At 37.2% G+C, this 23936-nt stretch overlaps 1 protein-coding gene across 1 annotated transcript; it reads right to left on the reverse strand.

The window, feature by feature from the left end:
• Positions 1 to 322: 322 nt before the first annotated feature.
• Positions 323 to 20617, reverse strand: ARL5A (ARF like GTPase 5A; the record flags this gene model as incomplete). Its single annotated transcript, XM_084244019.1, has 6 exons — positions 323 to 499; positions 4430 to 4581; positions 9515 to 9598; positions 11299 to 11446; positions 12072 to 12132; positions 20572 to 20617. 6 exons carry the CDS (start codon positions 20615 to 20617, stop codon positions 451 to 453), a joined length of 540 nt encoding a protein of 179 aa, XP_084100145.1. The 3' UTR covers positions 323 to 450.
• Positions 20618 to 23936: the final 3319 nt, after the last annotated feature.

The raw sequence follows: 23936 nt of genomic DNA on the forward strand, positions 1-23936 counted from the left end.
TTATGCAAAATACTTTTCGTAAGTAACATTACATTTTAAAATATTGGAAACTCAGTATCTGTGCTGATTTGTATTTTGACTTAATGGAACAAGAAGAGAACAACATTCAACTAGGGAGGGTTATACTGATAATAAAGCTCTTAAAGTTAAAAATGTCTTCCTCTCCCTTTGTACTTACCACAGGCTATACAATGTCCTGAGAGGATTCATTATGAGAAAAATGTCAATCACAGCTTTTAAGACCTTGCTTTGGAAGGAACTAATGAGAAAGCAGATTGGAAGAAGAGACTTCATCTTTGTTTTCAAATACGTGGTCCTAATTTTTCTTCTTATAGAAAAAGTTTAAATCAGTTTATTATAAATATATCTAAACCATTAATTTTTGCAGCTTTCAGGTAAAGTCCAGCACTTCGTTTATACAAAGTCTATGACATAAGAGGTCAGTAGAGATCATCTAATCTTAAGTCGTGACATCATCCATTCAAGTCCTTGGCATAATCTATAAAGAAAATAAAATCATTTGATTAAATTCTCAGCTAAAAAGCTATGAACAAACTAAAGGAAGATATCATGTTTCATTTTCCTGAACATTATTTTAAAAATCAATAATATATCAATGTTGACGCTATTGTGAAGACATACTTTCAAACAGTATATTCATGCTTTTTTTGTTCTATTGTGTGTCTAGAAATAGAAGAAAAATTTAACAAATTATGAACACTTGTATGAAATATTAAAAACTCCCTTTCCAAGACCATTTTATTATGATAAAATGCCCATGATAAAAATGAAAAATGGTACAATATTAAACTATGTAGTAGAGTTGTTTAAACAAAATACAGATAATATGCATTTTATATCCATTATTATAAACAAATTTGAAAGAAATAAAATCTTTTATTATTAACACCAGTTATTGTCGAACACAGTAACTGTAAAATCTAAAAGAAAGATGTTCATTGTGATAAAAGAAACCAAATATTTAGTAAGGGAGAAAATGAACCATTAATTATTATCTATGACCTTTTTATTGATATGGGAAATTATGCTAAGTATTAACTTTTTAAAAACCAGAATTCAGATTTTTGTGTAATGTAAAAGAAAAGTTCTAAAGCACTGAGAGTGGACAGTACAAAGTAAAATTATTTAGTTCTAATTTGCTATTAATATTATTTAATTCCAAATAATTAAATGGTAGTTACCTAATAGCAAACTAGAAACTGTGTTAGGTACTAAATATCTGTTATCTTAAATCTTTACAACACCAAAACTAGAATTCTTTCCACACTGCTGAAGGACCCTGGTTTTGAGGGTTAGCAAACAGCTGAGGTGGATATCAAAATGCTGACCAAACCCAGAATTTAGACCAAGGTGCCAAACAATAAAGTAAATATTTCACCTAAAATCAAACATTTCCACTTATTAACTGCTGCAAATGAACAAGCTCAAATGAACCAAAAGTTAAAAAGATAATATCATCTGTTAATTTCCACTTTGAAAAATGAAACTGCTAGAGTTCATTCAGATCTGTCCTAACTAATAATATTTTCCATACAATTACTCAAAGTATGTAAGTTAAATCTTATATCAACCCTATCCGATTTGTCTTCATTGTCAAATTTAGTATTATTAATGCTTTTGCTTAAAGACCTCTGACAAAGATAATATATATAGACACACATAGATATCTGATAATATATATTTATCTAAACATGTGTTAAACTATGTGAAAAAGAAACACAGAATGGATATTTTTGCTTAAAAGAACATAAGGACAGGGCCTCCCTGGTGGCGCAAGGGGTTAAGCATCGCACTATGAAGCAATCCACAGCTTCTGCAACACGAGTTCGATCCCTGGCCAGCCAGGGAGCAATCCACATGGCAAAGCAGATCTCTCCTGTCTCACCCATTGCTCCCCTCAGCAGTGTATTTCAGTGTATCTGCCTGTACTGTCCCCCATTCTGTCTCTGGTGAATCCTCTCACCCCCTGCATCTCTGGCCTGTACCCCAGCTCTTGTATGCATAAATAAATAAATCTTAAAAAAAAAAAAAAAGAATATAAGTACAATTGTGTTTTTTTTTTTTTTTTTTAATGAACACATCTACTTTCTTGAGGCTCTAATTAAGCTCTTCCAAATATCCATAATCAGGTCAATATCCTACCTCACTGAATAAGATCTGGCTCCAATAACTCATTAAATAAATTGACCCTTACCAGGAAAATGAATAACTATAAGAAAATCAAAATCAAAATCAACAAAAAACTATGAACCAGACACACTTTATGGGGGGTGAGGGGCAGGGAGGGGAGGGATTGGGGTCAAAATAAGGGGGTTGCAATTGTATGGGGAATATAAAAATAAAATTTACTTAAAAAAAAAAGAAAAATCTTAAAAATTAAAAATAAATAAATAAATAAATAAATTGACCCTTCACCATGGTCTTGAAAGGAAATGAATTTCTCTCATTTCAGATGACTTATCTATGTTTTAAGCTTCTGTCCTTTTTTAACACATGAAAGACTTCACCAAAGTAAGACCTCTATTTAGAATCCTCCAATTTCCATTTAATTCTCTCTTTATTGTTTAAATAAAGGTACATCCACCATATTTTGGGGAAAAAAAACACTACTTCAGCTTGCTTAGCCTTTTAGTTTTTCAACTCTATTTCATCTCTCATTGGACACCTGAAAACTTGTTCTACAGTTTTGTTTCCTAAAATCCTCTTCCTCTTTAAACTGCACTTTTATTCCAGCCCACTTTCCCAATACATATGATTTGCTTCTGAACTGATTTGATCTATTCATTTATAATTAAATTTATTTATTTATTTATTTAAAAGTCTTTTTGTTTATTTATTTGTTTGTTTTTTTTTGTTTGTTTATACAAGCACTGGGTACAGTCAGAAGCGCGGGAGGGTGAGAGAATTCACCAGAGCCAGAGCGGGGAGCAGAGCAGGCAGAAAGACCGAAGCACACTGCTGAGGGGAGCAGCGGGTGGCAGGAGAGGTCTGCGCGCCATGTGGGACCCTCCTCAGGTGGCCGGGGAGCAGCCGGGGATCGAACTGCCGCCACAGAGGTCACCGGCAGCTTCGCAACCCAGCGCTCAACCACTGCGCCACCGGGGAGGCCCTATTTATTTATTTTTTTATAATAAATTTTATTTTTATATTCCCCATACAATTTCAACCCCCCCATTTTGACCCCAATCCCTCCCCTCCCTCCACCCACCCCCCCAAAAGTGTCTCTGGTTCATAGATTTTTGTTGATTTTGATTTTCACTTTCTTATAGTTATTCATTTTCCTGGTCCCTTATTTAAGTTTTCTAGATTCCTGCTATGAGTGAGACCATCCGGTATTTTTCTTTTTTTTTTTTTTCTGGCTTATTTCGCTGAGCATGATCCCTTCCAGCGCCATCCATGTTGCTGCAAACTGCATGTGTTTATCTTTTTTGAATGCTGAGTAATATTCCACGGTATATATGTACCACATCTTCTTGATCCAGTCATCTATTTTTCGGCATTTGGGCTCTTTCCAAAGCTTAGCTATTGTAAATAGTGCTGCTATAAACATAGGGGTGCAGGTGTTCTTTGGAATTGATGTTTCTGTGTCCCTTGGGTAAATACCTAGGAGTGGAATTGCTGGATCATATGGAAGCTCTATGTTTAGTAGGTCCAGAAATCTCCACACAGCTCTCCCTAGTGGTTGGACCACATTTATGATTAAATTTAACAGCACCCTCTCCATCTTTCTGATTTTTGATCTTACATTGACATGGTGACCACCACTTCCTTATTGAAATCTTTTCATCTCTAGTTATTAGACTATGGCGATATTCTACTGTGGCACCTACCTTTCTTTCCAGAACCAAGGACCTTCATACCACTCTCTCTCCAAATCTTTTTGTTTGTTTTTTTAAGTACAACTCCCTCTTGACAACATTGGTGACAAAAGTGAGTTATCTCCAAACTAATCTCACACATGAATCTTCTTCCACATCAGCTCTTTATGATAAAATGTGAATTTAAAACAACTGGCCTATAAGATTGGTATAAGGAAAAAATGGTACACCATTCAGAGTACTCAAGAACAGGCCATACTTAGAAAATGTAAGTCCCTTTCTTATATAGTCTCATTACCACTATAAGAACTATTTCCTGACTCTCCAGTTCAAGACACTCCCCATTCTGAACTCCTATAGCCACTCCATCATCTATCTGTTCCTACATATTAGGACAGTATTTTATATATAAAATGTGGGTGATGCATGCTATTCTTTACAGGCTTAGAAGTGTTCTCATTGTAAACATGGAGTAAGTTCTACATTTCTTCCTTACAAATGTTTTGTCAAAGGTAATTTTATTTGATTTATGAATACATGTTTCTAAGCAAAATACAAAATACATGATATACATCAGAAAAACTTCTTACCCCTCGCCAGTAAGAGCACAGCATGCCTGTATATGCCACTGGTGATCTTTAATGGATGTTAGTTTCAAAAACTGGGAAATTTCTGCTACAGTCATGCATTCTTTAACATCTTGTTTATTAGCAAAAATCAGCAATCCAGCTTTCCGCAGATCCTAAAAAAAGCAAACAAATCTGTTAAGAGTCAGTGCATTTTTTTCTTACAGATTTTTCAACTTAATTAAGTCTTTTGGTAATCTTTGTAACCTATAATTTATCGAGGACTTGACACATAAGCACCTCATAGTTCTTACGCTGACAGAAGGTAAATTAAAAATGGCATTTAAAAAAATAATTCACTACTTGTGTGGATTTATGTATTTTTAAGTTATATTTTTTATGGTCTTAAGAACTATATTTAATAGACATGTCTTTAAACATAATATATACCAACCCATTACCTGAACTGAAACTAGGTTTCTATGGCTACTAAGGACTACCCTTTAACATGACACTCAAGATGTTAAAATTCTATCCCACCTATACTTTAGATATAGATACCTATAGCTAAAGCTATTATTTTCTAGATGAATAGGAAATAAATGAATTCATTATGTACAGTGTGTACCTTTGAGATTAAAGATTTATTTATTTATGCATACAAGAACTGGAGTATAGACCAGAGGGTGGGGGGGGGGTTGAGAGGAGTCACCAGAGATACAGTGGGGAGCAGAACAGGCAGACTGACTGAAATATACTGTTGAGGGGAGCAGCGGGTGAGACAGAAGTCTGCTGTGCCATGTGGGTCAGCTCCCTGGCTGGGGATAGTACTTCTGCTGCAGTGACTACCGATAATCTTGATAGTGCTGAGATTTAACCCCTTGAGCCACCAGGGAGGCCCTGCCTTTGAGTTTCTCAGTTAAGAGGTGATATCCAAATCAGCCTTATTCATCTTCTGATGAATCCTTATTCATCTTCTTATTCATCTCTAGCTCTTCTATCTTTTGTCTATGTCAAGTTTTCTTAGATTTGAATATTTAACAGAGCTACCTTGGATTCGCATTAAACATCAAATTTCCCAATTAGATAGTAAGTTCTACCTCTTCTATGCTTTGACTATGAGGTAAATTCATTAAACCATTCTGAATTTGTTCCTCATAACTACAATTTTTGAGTAACTGATCTGAGGAAGACAACATATCAATCACTTTCTAAATCAGATGTCTTTAATTCTCAGGCAATTCTTACAAGGTAGGTTTACTATTTCCATTTTACAAATGAGGAAACTAAGACTCAGATGTAAAGTAACTCATAAAAGTTCATAAATCTACTCAACAAAAGAGCCAGGTTTGTGCTGACATCTTTCCACTGTATCTACAGCCCCATATCTGTAAAATAATGAGACCACCACCTAGATCCTAGAGATGTAGTGTGAATGAATTAATACATGTAATCCTCCACTTAGTTCAGTACCAATTTTTTGGTGACTGTCCAATAAATGTTAGTTCAGGTCTCCCTGGTGGCGCAAGGGGTTAAGCACCGCACTATGAAGCAATCCACAGCCCTTGCAGCATGAGTTCGAACCCCGGCCGGCCAGAGAGAAACCCACCTCACCTGTCTTGCCTGCTGCTCCCCTCAGCAGTGTATTTCAGTCAGTCTGCCTGTTCTGTTCCCCACTCTGTCTATTGCTAATCCTCTCACCCCCTGCATCTCTGGCCTGTACCCCAGCTCTCATATTCATAAATAAATAAATTAAAAAAAAAAATGTTAGTTCATTTACTGCCCTAAAAATGACTGCCTTTATTTACCCTTGTGTGTTCCCCACAGTCACTAACAAATCAAACCCACATCCTCTCTCCCAACCTTTTATAAAACCAGGAACTTCCTTGATAATCTATTGAAAGTTATGGACCTCTTCTCATAAAAATGCATATCAACAGGCAAAAAAAAAAAAATTTTATGTACAATTTTAGGTATCAGTAGATTCTAAAATCCAGTCTTAGATCTTGGGCAAAGAATCCATGAAGGATATACTACACCAGTAGATTAAACGCTCATAAAATTCTTTACATACTTAAACAGATGCTGAGAAAACTAAGATTTTTATGCTAAGCTTGCAAGTTTTCTCACCTGCGTTGAATGCCACTTTTCTTCTAAAGGATTTTAATGGGTTATTTTGATTTCAAACATGGATATATGGTATCTGAATGAAAAACATCATCAGTAGATACAAAATGACATTGTTCCATATTATTTTATTCCTGTTAGAATATAGTTTCAATGACTTCTTTGGTTCTTTCTGATATATGTAAGAGCACTAAATTCCCTTTTTTTTTTTTTTTTAAATTTACTTATACAAGCACTGGGTACAGTCAAACGTGGGAGGGTGAGAGAATTCACCAGAGCCAGAGCGGGGAGCAGAGCAGGCAGAAGGAACAAAGTACACTGCTGAGGGGAGCAGCGGGCGGCAGGAGAGGTCTGCGCGCCATGTGGGACCCTCGCCCGGTGGCCGGGGAGCAGCTGGGGATCGAACTGGCGCTGCAGAGGCTGAGAGCAGCTTCGCAACCCAACGCTCAACCGCTGAGCCACCGGGAAGGCCCAAGAGCACTAAATTTCTTATTTGGTTAAAAGTTGTTATGCAAAATGTTTTATTTAACACTGCATGACTTTCAATTACACTGCCCTCTGCAGGGTGGTAGCTATATTACCACAATTAAAGACAAAATATGTGACTAGAATAATCAGACAGGGATACTCTAGAAAGTTAAACTTTAAGATTGCATGTTCACTGTTTCACCTATAGTTCAGTTCAACTGTCTATATAAAAAGAAAAATTTTGAAAGATAGAAAATAACTTGTACAGATATTCAGTTTTAAGTATTAAGTATCAAGTATTTTTTCTATTATACTAAACTGAATAAGGAACAATTATCAATAGTTCATATATGGTTGAATCCGTGAGTAAATGGACTGTCTGTGGGATTTAATTTCTACCTTCCAGGTTTCAATACGTCCTGCTAGTGTGTGTTGAAATCTTTTTATTAGTTAGGACTGCATCTGAATTAATGCATGTTCACAGACCACACGTCTGCTATTTGTTTCATTTGTGAAGATAAATTCTAGAAACAAAGTCATTCTGATGACTTTTGTGTTTGGAACTATTTCAAAATTCAAAGTTTTCAAATCATTTAAGATGAATCTTTGAGAAATATTTAAAAACATTTTACAGCTTTATACTTAGTAAACATGTAAAGAATCATTATTGATGACATGATTTTGTTCATTACTATAGTATGTATGAAACATCTGATTAGCCACAAAACAAAATTTGCATTTTATTCACATATTCTCATTATTTGATCCACTTGTCCCTCTCCAGAAGTCTATTTGGCTCTTTGTGAGTCTATTAAATGATTTACTCCAGTTCTCAACTGCATGTATAATTACTTTCTTTTCTGGTAACCTTATTCAGTATCCTTCACTTTCCAACTAGGCCCTATTTTTGCCTATTTCTTTTTCCTAGAAAAGTGTCTGAAAAAGTCTAAAGTGGGGCCTCCCCGGTGGCTCAGCAGTTGAGCACTGGGCTGCAAAGCTGCCCACAGCCTCTGCAGCACCAGTTCGATCCCTGGCCACTGGCAAGGGTCCCACATGGTGCACAGACCTCTCCTGCTGCACCTACTGCTCCCCTCAGCAGTGTACCTCAGTCCTTCTACCTGTTCTGCTCCCTGCTCTGGCTCCGGTGAATTCTCTCACCATCTCGCACTTCTGACTGTACCCACTGCTTGTATAAATAAATAAATCTTAAAAAAAAAAAAAAAAGTCTAAAGTGGCAACTGGTTCTTAAAAAGTCAAGTTACATAAACTTTCTGGGCCTTAGTGTGCTCACTTTTAACAATGTTAAACTTCTCTGCTCTAACTAGTAAAATTAATATATCTTGAGGTCAATTATTGGGTTTTCTACAGATTCTGACACAGGGAAGTGATATGTCAACAAAGTAAAAAATAATAGCCAAAAGAAAAATACATCTGTGTCTTATTTTTCTTTTTCCAAAGTCTTTATAAAATAACAATAAAACAATCCTTTGGTGTAAAATGAAGAATGTTGCATCTTTAGTCTTCTGCACTGTTTACAGCTTACTGCGTGTTTCCCTAGCTATCAAAATAAAAGGGAGAACAAAACAAGGGAAGGTACACCTTGGTGGGCATGATCACAAGGAAATCAGAAACTTCAATTTATATAACCACTTTACTAGGTTTCCTTAAGACTTGAACCAGTGCTGAAAACATACCAAAATTCTTAACACAAATCTCAAAAGCAAATAATCAAAGCAGAATTAAAATTAATATGAAACATCATTACAAAGACATCCCAATTTTTGTTTTATTAAATTTCACTCAAATAAGAAATTCTAAATAAACCAATGTTATCACAATTTAAAAAATAATAATTCTACTCTCTATATATATACTAAATTTTTATTTCTACCAGTAAACATGAATTGAGGAAACTAACACCTACAAAAAGGGCATGAAAAAATAATTAATTGCCACTATAGAAAATACTGTATTATTTTAGTTACCCCATCATTATGAACTATATTATTCAGTTTATTTAATTTTTAAATTATGACACCAGTAATATTTCTCAAGGATTAAGAAATAAGAAAATGTAGGTAGTTACGTAGTTTTGTTTAGTCAAAGGCAGAATACCAGAGGAGTCTAAGAGCAACAACATTCAAATGTTAGTCTGAAACTGAGTTACAATCAAGACTCACTCTGTACCCATGAACTTCTAAAATTTCATTTGCAATGATAATCTTCTGTATGATTAATCTATTCAAAATGCAAAATACAAGCCACATTTAAGATGTCTTGCTCAGGAAAACATCTAGAATGAATTTGTTTAGGATAAATAAAGTAAAATTCTACAATTGATACCACAGTCTTTCTGTTGCTTCCAGATACACTTCCAACTTTGGAAGTGTCAAAATATAAAGCAAGAAGGGTAAGCAGAAAAATTTTTTAAAATATGAAATAATAGCCTTATAAGAAAGTAGAAAGAACGAATGTGATATAAATACCACTCTACACACATATATATCTACTTACCTCGTGGGCTAACATTTTATAGAGTTCTTCTCTAGTTACAGAGATCCTTTCTCTGTCTGTACTGTCCACAACAACAATTACAAACTAAAATAATTACAAAAAAAAAACATTAATGATTAACATAATTTGCTATTTGTAAAATATAAAATGCTTATTTGATTTAAAGATCATAAATATCAAGAAATGAGAATCTTATTGGAACACCAGAGATGTCTATCAATACTATACATTTTGAAACTTGAAGGTCTGATTCATTTCTAATTTAAATACATTTACTAGTTCTTAAGAGAAAACAAGGAAAAAAGAACACATGGTGCTAACATTCTAGTATACAGAATATTCTGCTAATATCCTAATGAATATCTATCATGTGTATGCTTTCTAGATTAATGTCTTGAATGTTAATGGGCCTATATCCATCTATTTGTACTGCAAATCAAAAAGAAAAAGAATACATTATCATCCTAAATTTAAGTTACTTCTAGAGATAATAATGTTAATTTATGAATCTAAAAGGGATGTGTATGGGTATAAAATGATATGTTAAAGAAATTAATTTAAAAAATCAAAAATTGAAAGAATATGGCACCTACTATCTGCAAGCATAACTCTTTTTTGAACAGATGATGAAACCAGTATCAGATGATGCAAAGAAAGACCTATAAAGGAGCTGTGCAGGACTGCATCACAATGACCCTTTTCCTTAACACTAGGAAGGTCACAAAGCACAAGGGAAACAAGACTACTTTACATATAGTTACTTCTGATAACATTGTTAATTCTGCTTGCGTATTATTAACAAACAATATTTATTCTTTCACAACTAGCTTTTTATTTCCAAATAAACCATTGAAATTTTCAGGGTCTTTTCTATTCTTCAGATTTCATCAACCATCAAGCAGATAGACAAGAGGTTGCTACATTACCTCTTCTCTCATTTGATACCTTGATGATGATATGTGGCTTTATTACTGTCAAGGCCCATTTAAGTCCAAGGCATTTTAACAAAGCTATTAATTTTCATGGTATAGACATGAGTTTGCTATCTGCAACATTACAAATGTAAGAGTACTAACCTTTCCTTTTAATTTCCCAAAAAATATGATCAAATGCTTAATGGAGTGATGGGGATCAGGTCATTAGACACACTAATCGTGTCTTAGTACCTAAAAAAATCACCTTGACATACATTTGGAGTTTTATTGACTTAAAATCAACACTACAAAAAACAAGTGTGACAGCCTTTCAATTTACAAGGTCTAGTCAATGAAGCTTTCAAATGTCACAGAGCTAAATTTTTTTCTTGAGAAGCAACATGTAAATAAAAGTATACTGTCTAAATTGCTTTAAATCAAAAGAAAAAGGATTCTTTAATGTGCAACTGTGCTGCATAAAAGAAAATGCATAATAAAATTTTGGCCAGGATTCAAACCACCACTGCCCTCTCATTTCGCTAGGATTTTCTCTACTAAGGCAAAAATAAACAGAAAAGAGAAATGAAATTACAAACTGTGAGATGGAATTCACTATGAAACTACTTAAGACAAGTTCTGGGATCAATACACAATCAGACTAATCAGTCACCAATTCTTAACAAAGGTTGGGTGAGACAGTAGATATACAGAACAATGACCTAGAACAGGGAGTCAAAGATTCCACTGTTCAAATTCTACTTACATTACTATATTGTGATATTTAAAAAAGACGGACTATACCATTCACATCTAGAAGGTATTTTCCAAGCACTCGGTTCACAGAAGTTTTAGGACATTAAAAAACATTACCTCTGTGTTAGTATAGTAAGTGTTCCAGGAAGAACGAAGAGATTCTTGGCCACCAATATCCCACATTAGAAAACGTGTATTATTAATCACTATCTCTTCTACATTACTTCCTATTGTAGGGGATGTATGTACAACTTCATTCATAGAACTGAAAAAAAAAAAGTTCAAATACATGACAATTAGCAAGGACGCTGGATTGTTTAAATATTTTTTAATCAAGGGATACAAGATCTGGGGTATAGACCAGAGGTGTGAGGGGTGAGAGGATTCACCAGAGACAGAGTGGGGAGCAGAACAGGCAGATTGACTGAAATACACTGCTGAGGGGAGCAGCTGACGAATCAAGAGAGGTCTGCTGCGCCATGTTGGGCATCGAACTCATGCTGCAGTGGCTGTGGATAGCTTCATAGATTGTGTCTTAACCCTTTGCACCTCCAAGGAGGCCCCTTCTTTTGTAATTTATACACAAATGGCAAATGTGTGCCCTTTCCCACTAGCTCACAAAAAAAAGTGATTTAAGGTATTAAATAGAGGTGGAACTAGGTAGTAGACTATTTGGAATATTCTAGATTCATTCTAAGTAACTATATAAACAAATATTTCTCTTTCTACCAGCAAAACACTTGAACAATATGTTCAATGTCATGTCAGTTTATAGTTTTCTAGAACAGGGGCTTATAGCCAACCTGTTTTCTTACAGAATAATTTAGGTTCCACAACCAGGCAGAAAAGTAACAATAAGCAATACATTTTTTTAAGTAGCTAATACTTACAATTGGTAAAGAATGGTAGTTTTCCCTGCATTATCCAGCCCAACAATGATAACTTTGTGCTCTGAAATAAAAATATCAGTGATTTATTAGTTAAAAGCAAAAAATTTTATTTTCCCATTTTATCTATTCATTGTATTTAGGGTATAATTAATGCACTGCACTTTATTCAGCCTAGGAACTTAAAAGAACATCCTAGCGAAACAGAAGTGTGCCATTAGTCTTACTCCTACTTGCTCTCACCCCCTAGAAAACCAGAAGCACTATATTCTTTCTATGTAGAAACTTATTAAAGTAACCCAAATATAGTCACAATTTACAAATAAAGTGTAAATGTTGCACAACGGACTAAAACTTAAGTTCTAACTAAGGAATTTTGGGTGTTAACTGGGTATGTGTGTATGAGATGGGGAGAATAGAAAAGAAAAGTAAAAGATAACTTTAATTTAAATGCGGCTAGAAGACTAGGGTTCACCACATGTGACCTCATATGTGTACATTTAAACCATTCTAAGATAACAACCAAATTGAAGGGGGCAGAAATCCCTCCCACCTTGGCTTCTAAGTAAGGCTTGACTTTCTCCAAGCTTTCTTCCTATGTCTCTTAATGCCCTCTTACTCAACTTTTAACCAGCAAAATGAAGTGACACTGTGAGACCTCCAAGGCTAGATCAACACAAATTTTGCTGGGAACACCTGGCTCTCTTGGACAACTTCCCCAGGATAAGCCAGACACTGAATAAAACCTAAGGCTTGTTATCCCCAGACTGTTATGTAGATGAATGAGGAAGCCCAGGCTAATCACGGGGCCTGACCCTCTAGAGAGAGATATACAGTTGCCCTCAGCTTTTCCAGTCATTCCAACTGAGACACTAGACACACAAGTAAAAGCCATGTTGTACAGATAGCCAGGTTGAACCACAAAAGACTAATTCTAGCTACCATCTAACTTCAACCAAATGAGAATCCCAAGCTAGAACTTCCTGAATGAGCCAGTCCACTCACAAAACCATGAGAGACAATAAAAATTGTTGCATAAAACACAGAATTTAGAAGTGCTTTGTTACACAGCAATAGATAACAGAAGCAGTATGGAAAAAATACATGCACTTATGTGACCTTGGGCAAATAACCTGCTTCTGTAACCCTAAGTTTCCTCATTATAAATTAGGAACAAGGTGGCCTAGGAGTTGAGCCTCAGCTTTACCACTGCAACTGCCTGAGTTTGATGTCCTGCTAGGGAGCTAACTCACATGGCGCAGCAGATCTCTCCTGTCTCACCTGCTTCTCCTCTCAGCAGTGTATTTCAGCAGATCTGTCTGTTCTGGCTCCCCATCGTCTCTGGTGAACCCGCTCACTGCCCACTCCTGCACCTCTGGTCTACACCCCAGTTCTTCTATGCAAAAATAAGTATAATCTCAAAAAAATAAATTAGGAACAATACTACCTATATTTAAGGGTTGTATGACACTCCAGACAGCACATGGACAGTACCTAACACCAAGAAAGACAGTTACCAATCTGTGTTCCCAAATCTTTCCTAAGCTCTGATCTACCTAATGGATAGACACGATGCCATTCAACATATCCAAAACCCAATAGTCAAACTTGCTTTGAATTCTACTTCACCATATTTGCTTAATGGTACCACATTAATTTAGATCTCCTTTGATTTTATTCAATCTTTTTATTAACCCCAGCATCTAATTTGTCACCACGGTCTACTGATTCTACCTCAAAAATATATCGTGAAGCTGCCTCCTCTCCACTGTACTAGATGTAGCCTTCCTCATACCTCACTGTAATACCTTTCGTAAGTGGACCAACTCAATCTACTTTCCCACTGCTTTTAGAGTAATTTTCTACACTATAAAGCCCATTATGTCACTCTTACTTAAATCTCTAACAGGAAGACAAGTATAAGTTGTCAATCTTATAAGTCAGTCACAAATGACTAGGCTTCACCTTTCTCTCACCACTACCACCAGGTACGTGAAATGGAGTTTAAGATATTAGCTCTACATAAACTGCCATATATGTGCACAGCAAACATTTCTCTGCCTCCATTTATGGTTTTTCCTTGTGTTGGAATTATCCTCTCAAATTTTCCATTTGGGAAAATTCTGACTTATCTTTAGGTTTAACTTTACAATAAGAATAATTTTCTTCTGTTTTTCCACACATCTCTACTATAGGAATATAACTATTTACAAGAACACTAATTCTCTCAGCACAAAGAAGCATCCTTCAAGTACACAGATGACATTGTAATCATCTTAATATCTGTAATGATCACAACTTTTTTTTAATACAAAGTAGGTACTCAATAAATGGTAAATTAGTTAATATCCATTCTATAAACAAATGTTGAAGATCAATTCTCCTCAGAGTAAGGAGATCTTTAAGAAAAAGACTTTGTTAGATGTTTTTAAAATAGTCGCTATTTACCTGAGGGGAATTCCTAATGCTATACAGGTATTTACTGTTAATGAACATAGGAAGATCAACTAGAGACTTTTAATATAATGCATTCTACCCAATAACTCATTTCTTTTAAGAAAGAGCACTAGGGTCCTAAAGTGACAGCCATAATTTCTCTAAAGAGGTTCTTAAAATCCATCTTAAAGAGAGGTCAGTCTATTTTTGTCTTTAGAGCAGACTAGGGTGAAGACATTGAAAAAATGATCAAATACAAAACTGATACTTATTGAAAGCATAAGTTAGTAACATGAGAGGGCATGCTGTAAGGTCAGTCGAATGACCACCAAAAAAACCTCTGGTGACATTCCTTTGGTGAACTTACCTATTTTATGGCTCTTAGTCTTCCAGATCTACAAACTACTATCCCAAAGTAGATAAGATTTAGGGACAGAAACTGACAGAAATCACTAATACATAAATAAGAGTGCCAAAATGAATATGCAACTCCAAATGTTCAAAACTTCCCAACAAATGTAGTTTCCTCTCAAAGAGAAGTATACAGGGTTGCTGAGTTAAAATTAGAAAATTTCTAGGGAAGTATGGAATGCCATCAAAGGGAATATTATAAAGTGTAATAACTGCTAAATCCATCTCCCTGTAGAACCACACTTTCATCAAGATCAGACTGAGTTCTTGGAACCAGGTGCCTCTACACCTGGGAAGTTTTTAAATGGCATGGCAATTTTGTCTCCCTAATTCTACATTTTTATGTCTCTCAATTAAGTATTTCCCCTTTGGTAACATATCTCATCATAATAAAACTGGTTATATTAAGATAAGCATCTACACAATTTAACACAAGTAGAATTCTTATTATGCCATACTCTGATTTCTGACTTGAATGAAAGATTTTACCTTCTCACTTTAATAGTAATTTTTTGTTAATAATGTCATTCTCAGGCCTCCCTTGGTGGTGTAGGTGGTTGAGCGCAGCGCTGTGAAGCTGTCTGCAGCCTCTGCAGCGCTGGTTCGATGCCGGCCAGCGAGGATCCCACATGGCGCAGCAGACCTCTCCTGCTTCGGCTGCTGCTCCACTCAGCAGAGCATTTCGTCAGCCCATCTGTTCTGTTCCCCGCTTTCTCTGGTGAATCCTATCACCCTCCCGCACATCTGGCCTCTACGCCAGTTCTTGTATAAATAAATAAATCTTTAAAAAAAAAGTCATTCTCAAAATGTCAACTTATTGTTACGTTTCAGGACTATCATTCTGTAACCCCTTATATATTAGCTGCAGGACTAACAGGCAAACTTGCCAATACTCAGAAAAAAATACAATTACTCTGACCAGTGAGAGAAATGTACCCTAAAAAACAGTACTAGATTAATAGGAGCAAATCTAAAAGAGAAAAATGTAAACAAAGGTTAAGAATCTATAATATATAACTACAAAGAGGAACTTAAAAATGTGTGTGAATAACACAAATAAAAAAGAATAATCTCTTACAAGGTCCTCAATCATATAACCTCTGAAAATGAATTTTATTTTAAATAGGAGAGAGGAGTCACTAGTTATCTTCACAGCCAGCAGGTTAAAAGGTAGTTAAAATAAGTGCTATTTTCAGTTCTTAAAAGAGGTATGATCCTAAACGATAAGAATAACTTAAAATTTGTCTCAAATTCTAAAAGGAGTTTTAAAAGGCATTTTGAGTAATAGTAGGGCATATATTTGGCCTCCTAAACTGTTATCTTTTAAGGTGAAAACCCTACCTGCTTCGGTTTTTAAAGTGGTCTCCTTACCTAAGCCATGCTCCAAGACTCATTTTCTGGTTCCAAAACAGCATTTTTCTACCATTTCTATAAGGAAGGCCTAACTAAGCAAAAAACACTAATGAAGGATTCTTTATAATACCTGACCACAAACTGAGCATGATAAGCAAGGTAAAACTTCAGTGAACATTACCATTGTGTAATAACACACAAATATGTAACTGAGATAAAAACAGATGGCAGAAGCAGTCCAGGTACCAGAAGAATTCCATCTTCTCATAGTTGCCTGCTGAATATAGGATGTGGCTAGCAATTTCAAGACATTACATCTTTTATAGCCACTATATACAGTGAATTAGAGAATCACTCAACAAACTAATATTAGATAACATGACCTACAAAATCAGTGAATTTGGAGCTAAAAATATTAATACTGGCACAGCCCACCCCTTTGGCTACTCAGCTTCCTTATATGCTCTTGTACATGTTAGAACTCCCATAGAACACATTTAATGATTTATGCAAGATTAGGGTCTAGGTGTTTTATGCAGGTTAGTTAATTTAGAAACCACAAAATAATTTGCACTTGCAAAGTTTAATTTAAAGAAAATAATTATTATAAGGTAGAAGTAATGAATAACTGGCAAATAAGCTGTGACTCTGAAAGATTACAGAAATGACAAATAAAAGCAGTACCTACCTAGGGTTGAGATAAAGCTTCCCCTCAACCCCCAGGTCTAAGATACACATCCTGCTAGAGAATCTGGGCATGGCTCACTGAATGGCAGCGAAGTAACTGTGTGAGTGCTTACCAATTAATCTTATTTGGGACTCCTTCCTACAGGGTGTTGGAGAAAACTGTTCACTGGGAAGTATGTATTTTACTGGAAAGCCTGCATTCAAAAATCAACTAAGTTGATTGCTGGTTGCTGCTGACTAGTCACTATGAAGGGCAAGAGTCAGCCACTAGAGAAGATGTTCACAATGCAAGACCAGGACAGAGTCCCGCTGAGAGAGAATATTGTACTCTTTCTTCCTGTAACATCCCTTCAATGCAATGACAAAGCTTAGCACTGTGCCACCTGCAAAATACTTAAAAGGATACATCTTTACATCCACAGAACATGCAAACTAGGTAAATTTGGAGCTAAAAATATTAATACTACCACAGTCTACACCTTTGGCTACTCAGCTTCCATGTATGCTCTTGTACACATTAGAACTCCCATACAACACAAAAACAGAAGCAGAAGTGACATTCCCAGAACCAGCCTCCAGCAACACACAGGCAGCTTCTCCAGCACTCTTTCATGTCACTCCTTTTATAAGAACCAATCATAATAATGCTACAAAGCTATCAGTGGGGGAATTTTACAACTTCTTTCATATAGTTCACATCGGTGTTCAGAATTTTCTTCTTTTATCTAACATATATTCTTCCCATGCAAAGAAAGTTTTGTTTTTTAAGAGCACTAACTCTGGAACTAGACAATCTTGGTTAAAACCCCAGGTCATTAAAAGACTGAATGCCCATAAGGCAGGGAGAATTGTCTCTTTTGTATCTTGCATTATCTCCACCACCTCTAGAATAGCTGCAGGCACAAAAACAGCTGCTCAAAAAATTTAAAAATTATCCACTGATAACAAGCTCTTCTACACTAAAAGATGCTAATGGCAATGCTTCAAAGTCCTAAAGTAATAAAGATCTAGAGTTTCATAGCTGAGAAATAGATAATGGGGCAAAAAAAATTATAGGAAAAAAATGACACAGCACTAGTCTTTTTTCTTTTAGACCAATGTCAGCAACATACTTCTTCAATGTTTTAACTTGCCTAGCTTCGGTATTTGCTAGTTGCTGGGCCCAAGAAAAATCACTCTTCTGGAACCCCAGTTTCGTCTTTCCAAAGAAAAATAATAACTACCTCAAAGTAAAATTGGAAGTTTTAAAAAAACAATGTATAAAGAAGTAGTCAATCATTATTTCCTCAAATATTATAATATACATACACACTACATATACAATAGCACCTAGGACAAAGTTTGCACCCTGCTGAATTTCAGCATCACCTACATGCAGCCTCTGGTTTTTCAAGTTTGAGCAGTTCACAATCAGCCTTTGCTGTGCATTCAGCCTATCTAATCTTTCTTTCTTTCTTTTTTTTTTTTTTTTTGGTGGGACCCTCACCGGTGGCCAGGGATCAAACTGGCGCTGCAGAGGCTGCGGGCAGCCTCGCAACCCAGCGCTCAACCGCTGCGCCACCAGGGGAGGCCCAGCCTATCTCATCTTAAACTGAAAAAAACTGAGGTAAAGGGGTTTCAGGGAAAAAGAACATAGATTCGTTCTGTATCTTCTGAACACAAAATAAATCAAGACATATATAACACACAAATACATATCTCCAATTTAACACAAAATCAGAAAGACTAACAAGTCATCTGGGCTTAGATTTAATGGCGACTATTTAGGAAAAAAAAGACTCTACCTATATCACCAATTAAAGGAGAAATAGTTCACCCACATTTGCATAATATGACATCTTAATTTCTAGAAAATTAATTTCATTAATTCCTCTATTAATTTTCTATTACTGAACTAAATTATCGATCAAAAATTACCACAAAATACAAATAGAAGGCCACTGTTATTAGTGATTTTTAGTGGCAACAAGGCACACATCATTAATGGCAAGCAATTGGTAAAGCTCTAATTCATTAAGTTACAAAACCAAATAATTTTATCAGACTCAAAATAGAAAATGGAAATATGCAATTTTTTTCAGTACTAGAATAGAACTCAATTAGCAAGCAAGTTCTTAAATTTCAAAGCATAGTTGAAGCACTAGATTCACTAAAAATAATACAAATTTATTCATGTTAAAACTAGAATAGATTTGAAGGATTTATCTACCATAAGCACCACTGGTTTTACAGCAATGTCTCAATTACTGTGACTTAGACATTAAGTATTCAAGATTTGTAGGCTCCAGTCAGTCAAGATCCCCCTTGTCCTAGATGAGAAACACCTAGACCCAGAGAGCTGAAGTGACTGGTTCCCACTCTTCAACAGAAAACAGCTAGCCAGAAACAAGACCCATTATAACTGATTTTCTCCACTTTGTGAAATTCCCATATCAAAAAAATCATTTGAAATACTGTTTCATTTAGTGTCATATAATCAACACTATCATTTTTTTTTAAAGATATAATAAGATCACAAGTAGTTCTGCTACTTCCCATCACCTTTCTTATAGGAACAGCTGGATCTTGAAGGAAGAGATAAGGGTAAATAAAGGTAGTACATAATTACACTACCCTTCATTTAAATTGGAGAATTTCGGGATATGATACCACCAGCAGCTTACACAAAAGAGAAACAAAAACTATTACTGACAGCAGGAATGATTAACTTGAGTTTAAATGAAACAAAAAGTACACCACTAATTCCATCATAATGACTATGGAGTCTAGTTGCAACTGTATTCTTTACCTAGTTTGATACTCATTTTGTAACACATTTTAATAAACCCAACGTGCATTTCACAACAATGCTTGGATTTCAATGATTTTAAACATTCCTATATACTTTGTACCTAATAACCTGCTAGCTACATAGGGTTTGCAAATGTTTCATATGGTATTATTAAATACTTTCAGCGAAACACTAACATATTTGAATCCAGCCCCCCCCCAAAAAAAAACTCTTATAAGAAACTCAAGTAGGAAAATGACCTTAAACTTAACCTTACACATATACATGGTAAATGGAGAGAGGTCCATCAGGATTCGGGATGCAGTCTCCCCAAAAAGGGGTGGTGGTACAAGAAGGCTCATAACCCTGAGGTGTATTGGACAAGAGATTCCTCATCTTTTCCGCATTCTGCAACCCCGGTCGCTCAGCGGTGCGGCGGGGGCCATAACCTCCATCCCAGGGGATCCCAGCATTTCTCCCTGGTGTCTAAAACCAACCGCTGGAGGAAAAGTGACCCAAAGACAGGCCAGGCCGAGCCACTCACGGACGCCGCAGGTAGGGCAGGGAACCTTTTTCACCACCATTAGAAATCCGAGCAATGGGTGTATTCGCGGAGAGGGTTTCCTCGGGAGGTCCCCTCAGACAAAAGCCTGCGGGTAAGCGGCCACCTCCCCCCCAGCTCCCGAGTGGGCGCGAACCGCCCGGGCGCGCAGCTGCGCAGCCCGCACCTGGCACAGACACGGCGCCCGGCCGCGCCGCCCACACTCCGGAAGTATTCGGAGACCCCCCCCCCCGCCCGGTGTGACCCTCTCCCCCACCCGTACGCCCTCGGCCGGAGCCCCTCACCCTGGTGATTGAACAGTCTCCATATCCTGGTGAAGAGAATTCCCATTCTCAGGCAGCGGACCCCCCTCCAGCCGCCCGGGCCGCCCGGCCTCCCCGGCTCAGGCTGAAGGGGCGGACAGACACGCGCCGGAGCCTCTGCTGGTGCTGCTGCTGCCCCGCTGGCCGCCGGCCCGCTTCCTAGGAACCGGAGGGAGGCCGAAGCCCAGGCCGTCCTGCCGCGCGCGAGGCCTCGCCGCTGCCGCCGCGGCACTCGCCTGCCTCGCGTACATCGCCGCCGCGTTGTCTGCGACGAGCCTCGCGGGCCACCGTCCTCCCCCAGCTCCGCACGGGCGGCTGCGGTGGCGGCGACCACGCGGGCGGGGGAGGCGAGGGGCGGGGCGGGGCGGGGCGGGCGGGAGCCGACGGCGCAGGCGCGGGCCGGAGGGTGGGGTCTAGAAAAGGGCGCCCGCCTGGTCCTTGCTTATCTATTTGACTGGGCGACCTGTGGGCGGCGGGACTGAGCGCGGGGAGCGTGCCAGGGCTGGGTGTGAGTCAGGGCAGATGGCTCCCGACTGCCTGCTGTAGTGTCCCGTCAAGTTTTGTTTTTCCCTGCCTTTCTCCCCCAGAGCCTGTGTAAACATTATTGGGTGCCCATCCCTAATACTGCACACACCCTACGCCCGAAGTCCCACAACCTGACTCTCGAAGATGGCATTCTAGAAAGTTCTTTGAGCAAAGCTTAACAACTTTCTCAAGCCTTTGCTACCAGCTTTCCCCCTACTCCCCATCCCCACCCCCAACCCCAAGCTGAAACCCAGACCTTACCCAGGCAGTCGCCCTAAGGCGGACTTTGTATCTCAGGGCTCTTAGGGCTCCTTCTACTTTGAGGTCAATTTTGCCCAAAGCAACGAATTTTATCTCGTGTGTGTGTTTGTGTGTTTGTGTGTGCAATATATATATTGACACACAATTGGTAGCCATTAAAGCTGAACAGGAAAGTCCAAACACTTTTCCCACGTAAAAACAGGATTTGCCCTGAGGTCTTTCTTTGAATCTAGGTCATCTGATGACTGCAGTTATTAGTCTCTACTCTTGTGGGAGCCAGAGGTGGAGGAAAAAACAGGTTGTTTACTTCTTTTTCTCAAAGAATCCAGAAACAGTTCCATCCTCTTCTAGTCCCATAAAGAGAAAGAAAAAGAGGAAATGTAAAAAAAAACGTTTTGTAGTGCTTTGTCCTCGGCCCCCTCGCCCCCCACCCACCTTGGCAAGAGCTGAATAAAATTAAAAGAACTAAAAAACAATAAAGTGTCCCTTCTATTTTACCTCTCTTGGCCATACACAAGTTTACCTCAAAATATAGAAAAGTCCACATGTGTAAGGCCTGGAGAGTCTATAATTCTCCTCAGTTATCTAAGCTAGAAAATGTGTATCTGTAGAACAAAGAGCATTATTGAGGACTGAAATGTGTCTCTTTCTGAATAACTGTGCAAGGAAGAGTCCTTTGATCTCTTTTGGAGCTTATGGTTTAAAAGTCAAAGTTTACAGAGACATAAAAATGGAAAGAAAATCAAAGCATTTTAATTTATAGACTATTTGCATAATAAAGTACTCTAGGCTGCTTAGGGAAAAAACGCTTGCATAACCAATTTATGTTAACTGTTATTTCCCTTGTGGGTAGTGCTTTTGGCAGCTCTAAAAACATTTTGCAAACTCCCCACAAGTCTGTAAATTTACCTAATGGATATCATATCCATATTAGACAAAGTAGGGCTTCATGTTTTATAATCTATATTAAGGAAATGGTTTCCCAGATTATTTTCTAAGTGTTTCTCAAAAGACAAAAGAAGTGAATATAGCTAATTCAATCTTGTCCAAGTCTAGGATCCATTGGGTGAAATACAAATTTGGAACTACTATAGACTAACTGGGAGTATTTGTTGAGTGATATGAAGCTATTTATGAAAACAACTCCTTATGAAACTGTGTACAGACTAACTTAACCATGATTATCATACTGTGAAAATGTCATTGGAGAGTCTGTTTCTACTCTTCACAAGAAAGCAGGATGGTCTGGAATTACCCTGCTACCATTAACAAACAGAAAATTGGACAAAGTACAGAAAACAACTGTTTTAAAATATTGGACAACACACAGCACAGGACAGTGATCCCTAGTAAGAGATAGAAACAAGATGCGTTTTACCTTATTTTTTACCTGGATCTTTCTGCCTGGAGGCAATTTCCAGACATCTATGGAGGGATGGAAACTGATATAGAATTTAAAATTTGTGAAGTAGAGAACTGAAAGAAGGTAGCTACACAGATAAGAACTCCAGAAACCTACGTAGGTCAAGTCACTCTATTTACATAGCAGTCTGTAAGTAAGTGTGCAATATTAAACCCCATCAGGCTAACCAATCACAATTTCTGAAGAAAAAAATAAGTTCCAGGGAGCTGTAAAACAAGTAATTTCCCAGAGTTTGCAGGGGATCAGGAATCATTTGTGTTCCCTTTAGTCAGAGTGCATTCACTGAAAATAGGGGACATTCAGTAGATATCTCAGAAACCTTAGAAGGGCAGCTAATTAGCCTGAAAATAATTGCTACTCTAGACTGGTACCTAAAAAACAAACCTTGGTACTTTTGGTGCTAGTGGGCAAGGTGTGAAGTAATGTGTATACCTAAAACATTTACAATGATGTAAACCAATGTTATCTCAAACACAAATAAATTAAAAACCTCCAAGGACCAAACTGATCCACAGTTGCCTGTCAAATTGAGTTCAACATTCTTTAAAGGAATATAGGATCAAGTCATCCATGATTGATAATGTCCTGAATCCAACAGAAAAAAAATTACTGGACATAAAAAGAAACAAAAATGTGATCTTCAACCAAAAAAGAAACCTCCCTACAGAAACAGATCTTGGTATAATGAAGTTAATTGCCCCAAGCTTATAGCTAATTGTTGGTGGATGTAGGCTTTACAGCCAGATAAGGGTTAAAGCCTCAATCTAACTACTATGTTTGTCTGTGTATTGTATGATAAGTCAGATGTTTCTCTCTCCAAACCATTTTATTAGTGGAGATGTGCTAATGGCAAGAAATGGCTTCAGACATATGGCCAAGTTGATGGAATAATTACAACTAAACTTCATTTCATCCAGTTGGGAGTTTGGGATTGTCTTGAAATGTCTTGATAGTTCAGACAACATTACATAGTACTCTTCAATAACTGAGCTAGAATTCATTCAGTCAACGTTTACTCTACTCCAGGTATTGTTTTCTATGTTTCAGATGACTACCTAGCTTTAAAGCATTTAATATACTTATTCTTAGATAAAAGTTATTAAACTTTGGTTTCCTTGTTTGTAGTTGGAACTAATAA

Source organism: Talpa europaea, assembly GCF_964194135.1.
Source record: "Talpa europaea genome assembly, chromosome: 1".
NCBI lineage: Eukaryota > Metazoa > Chordata > Mammalia > Eulipotyphla > Talpidae > Talpa > Talpa europaea.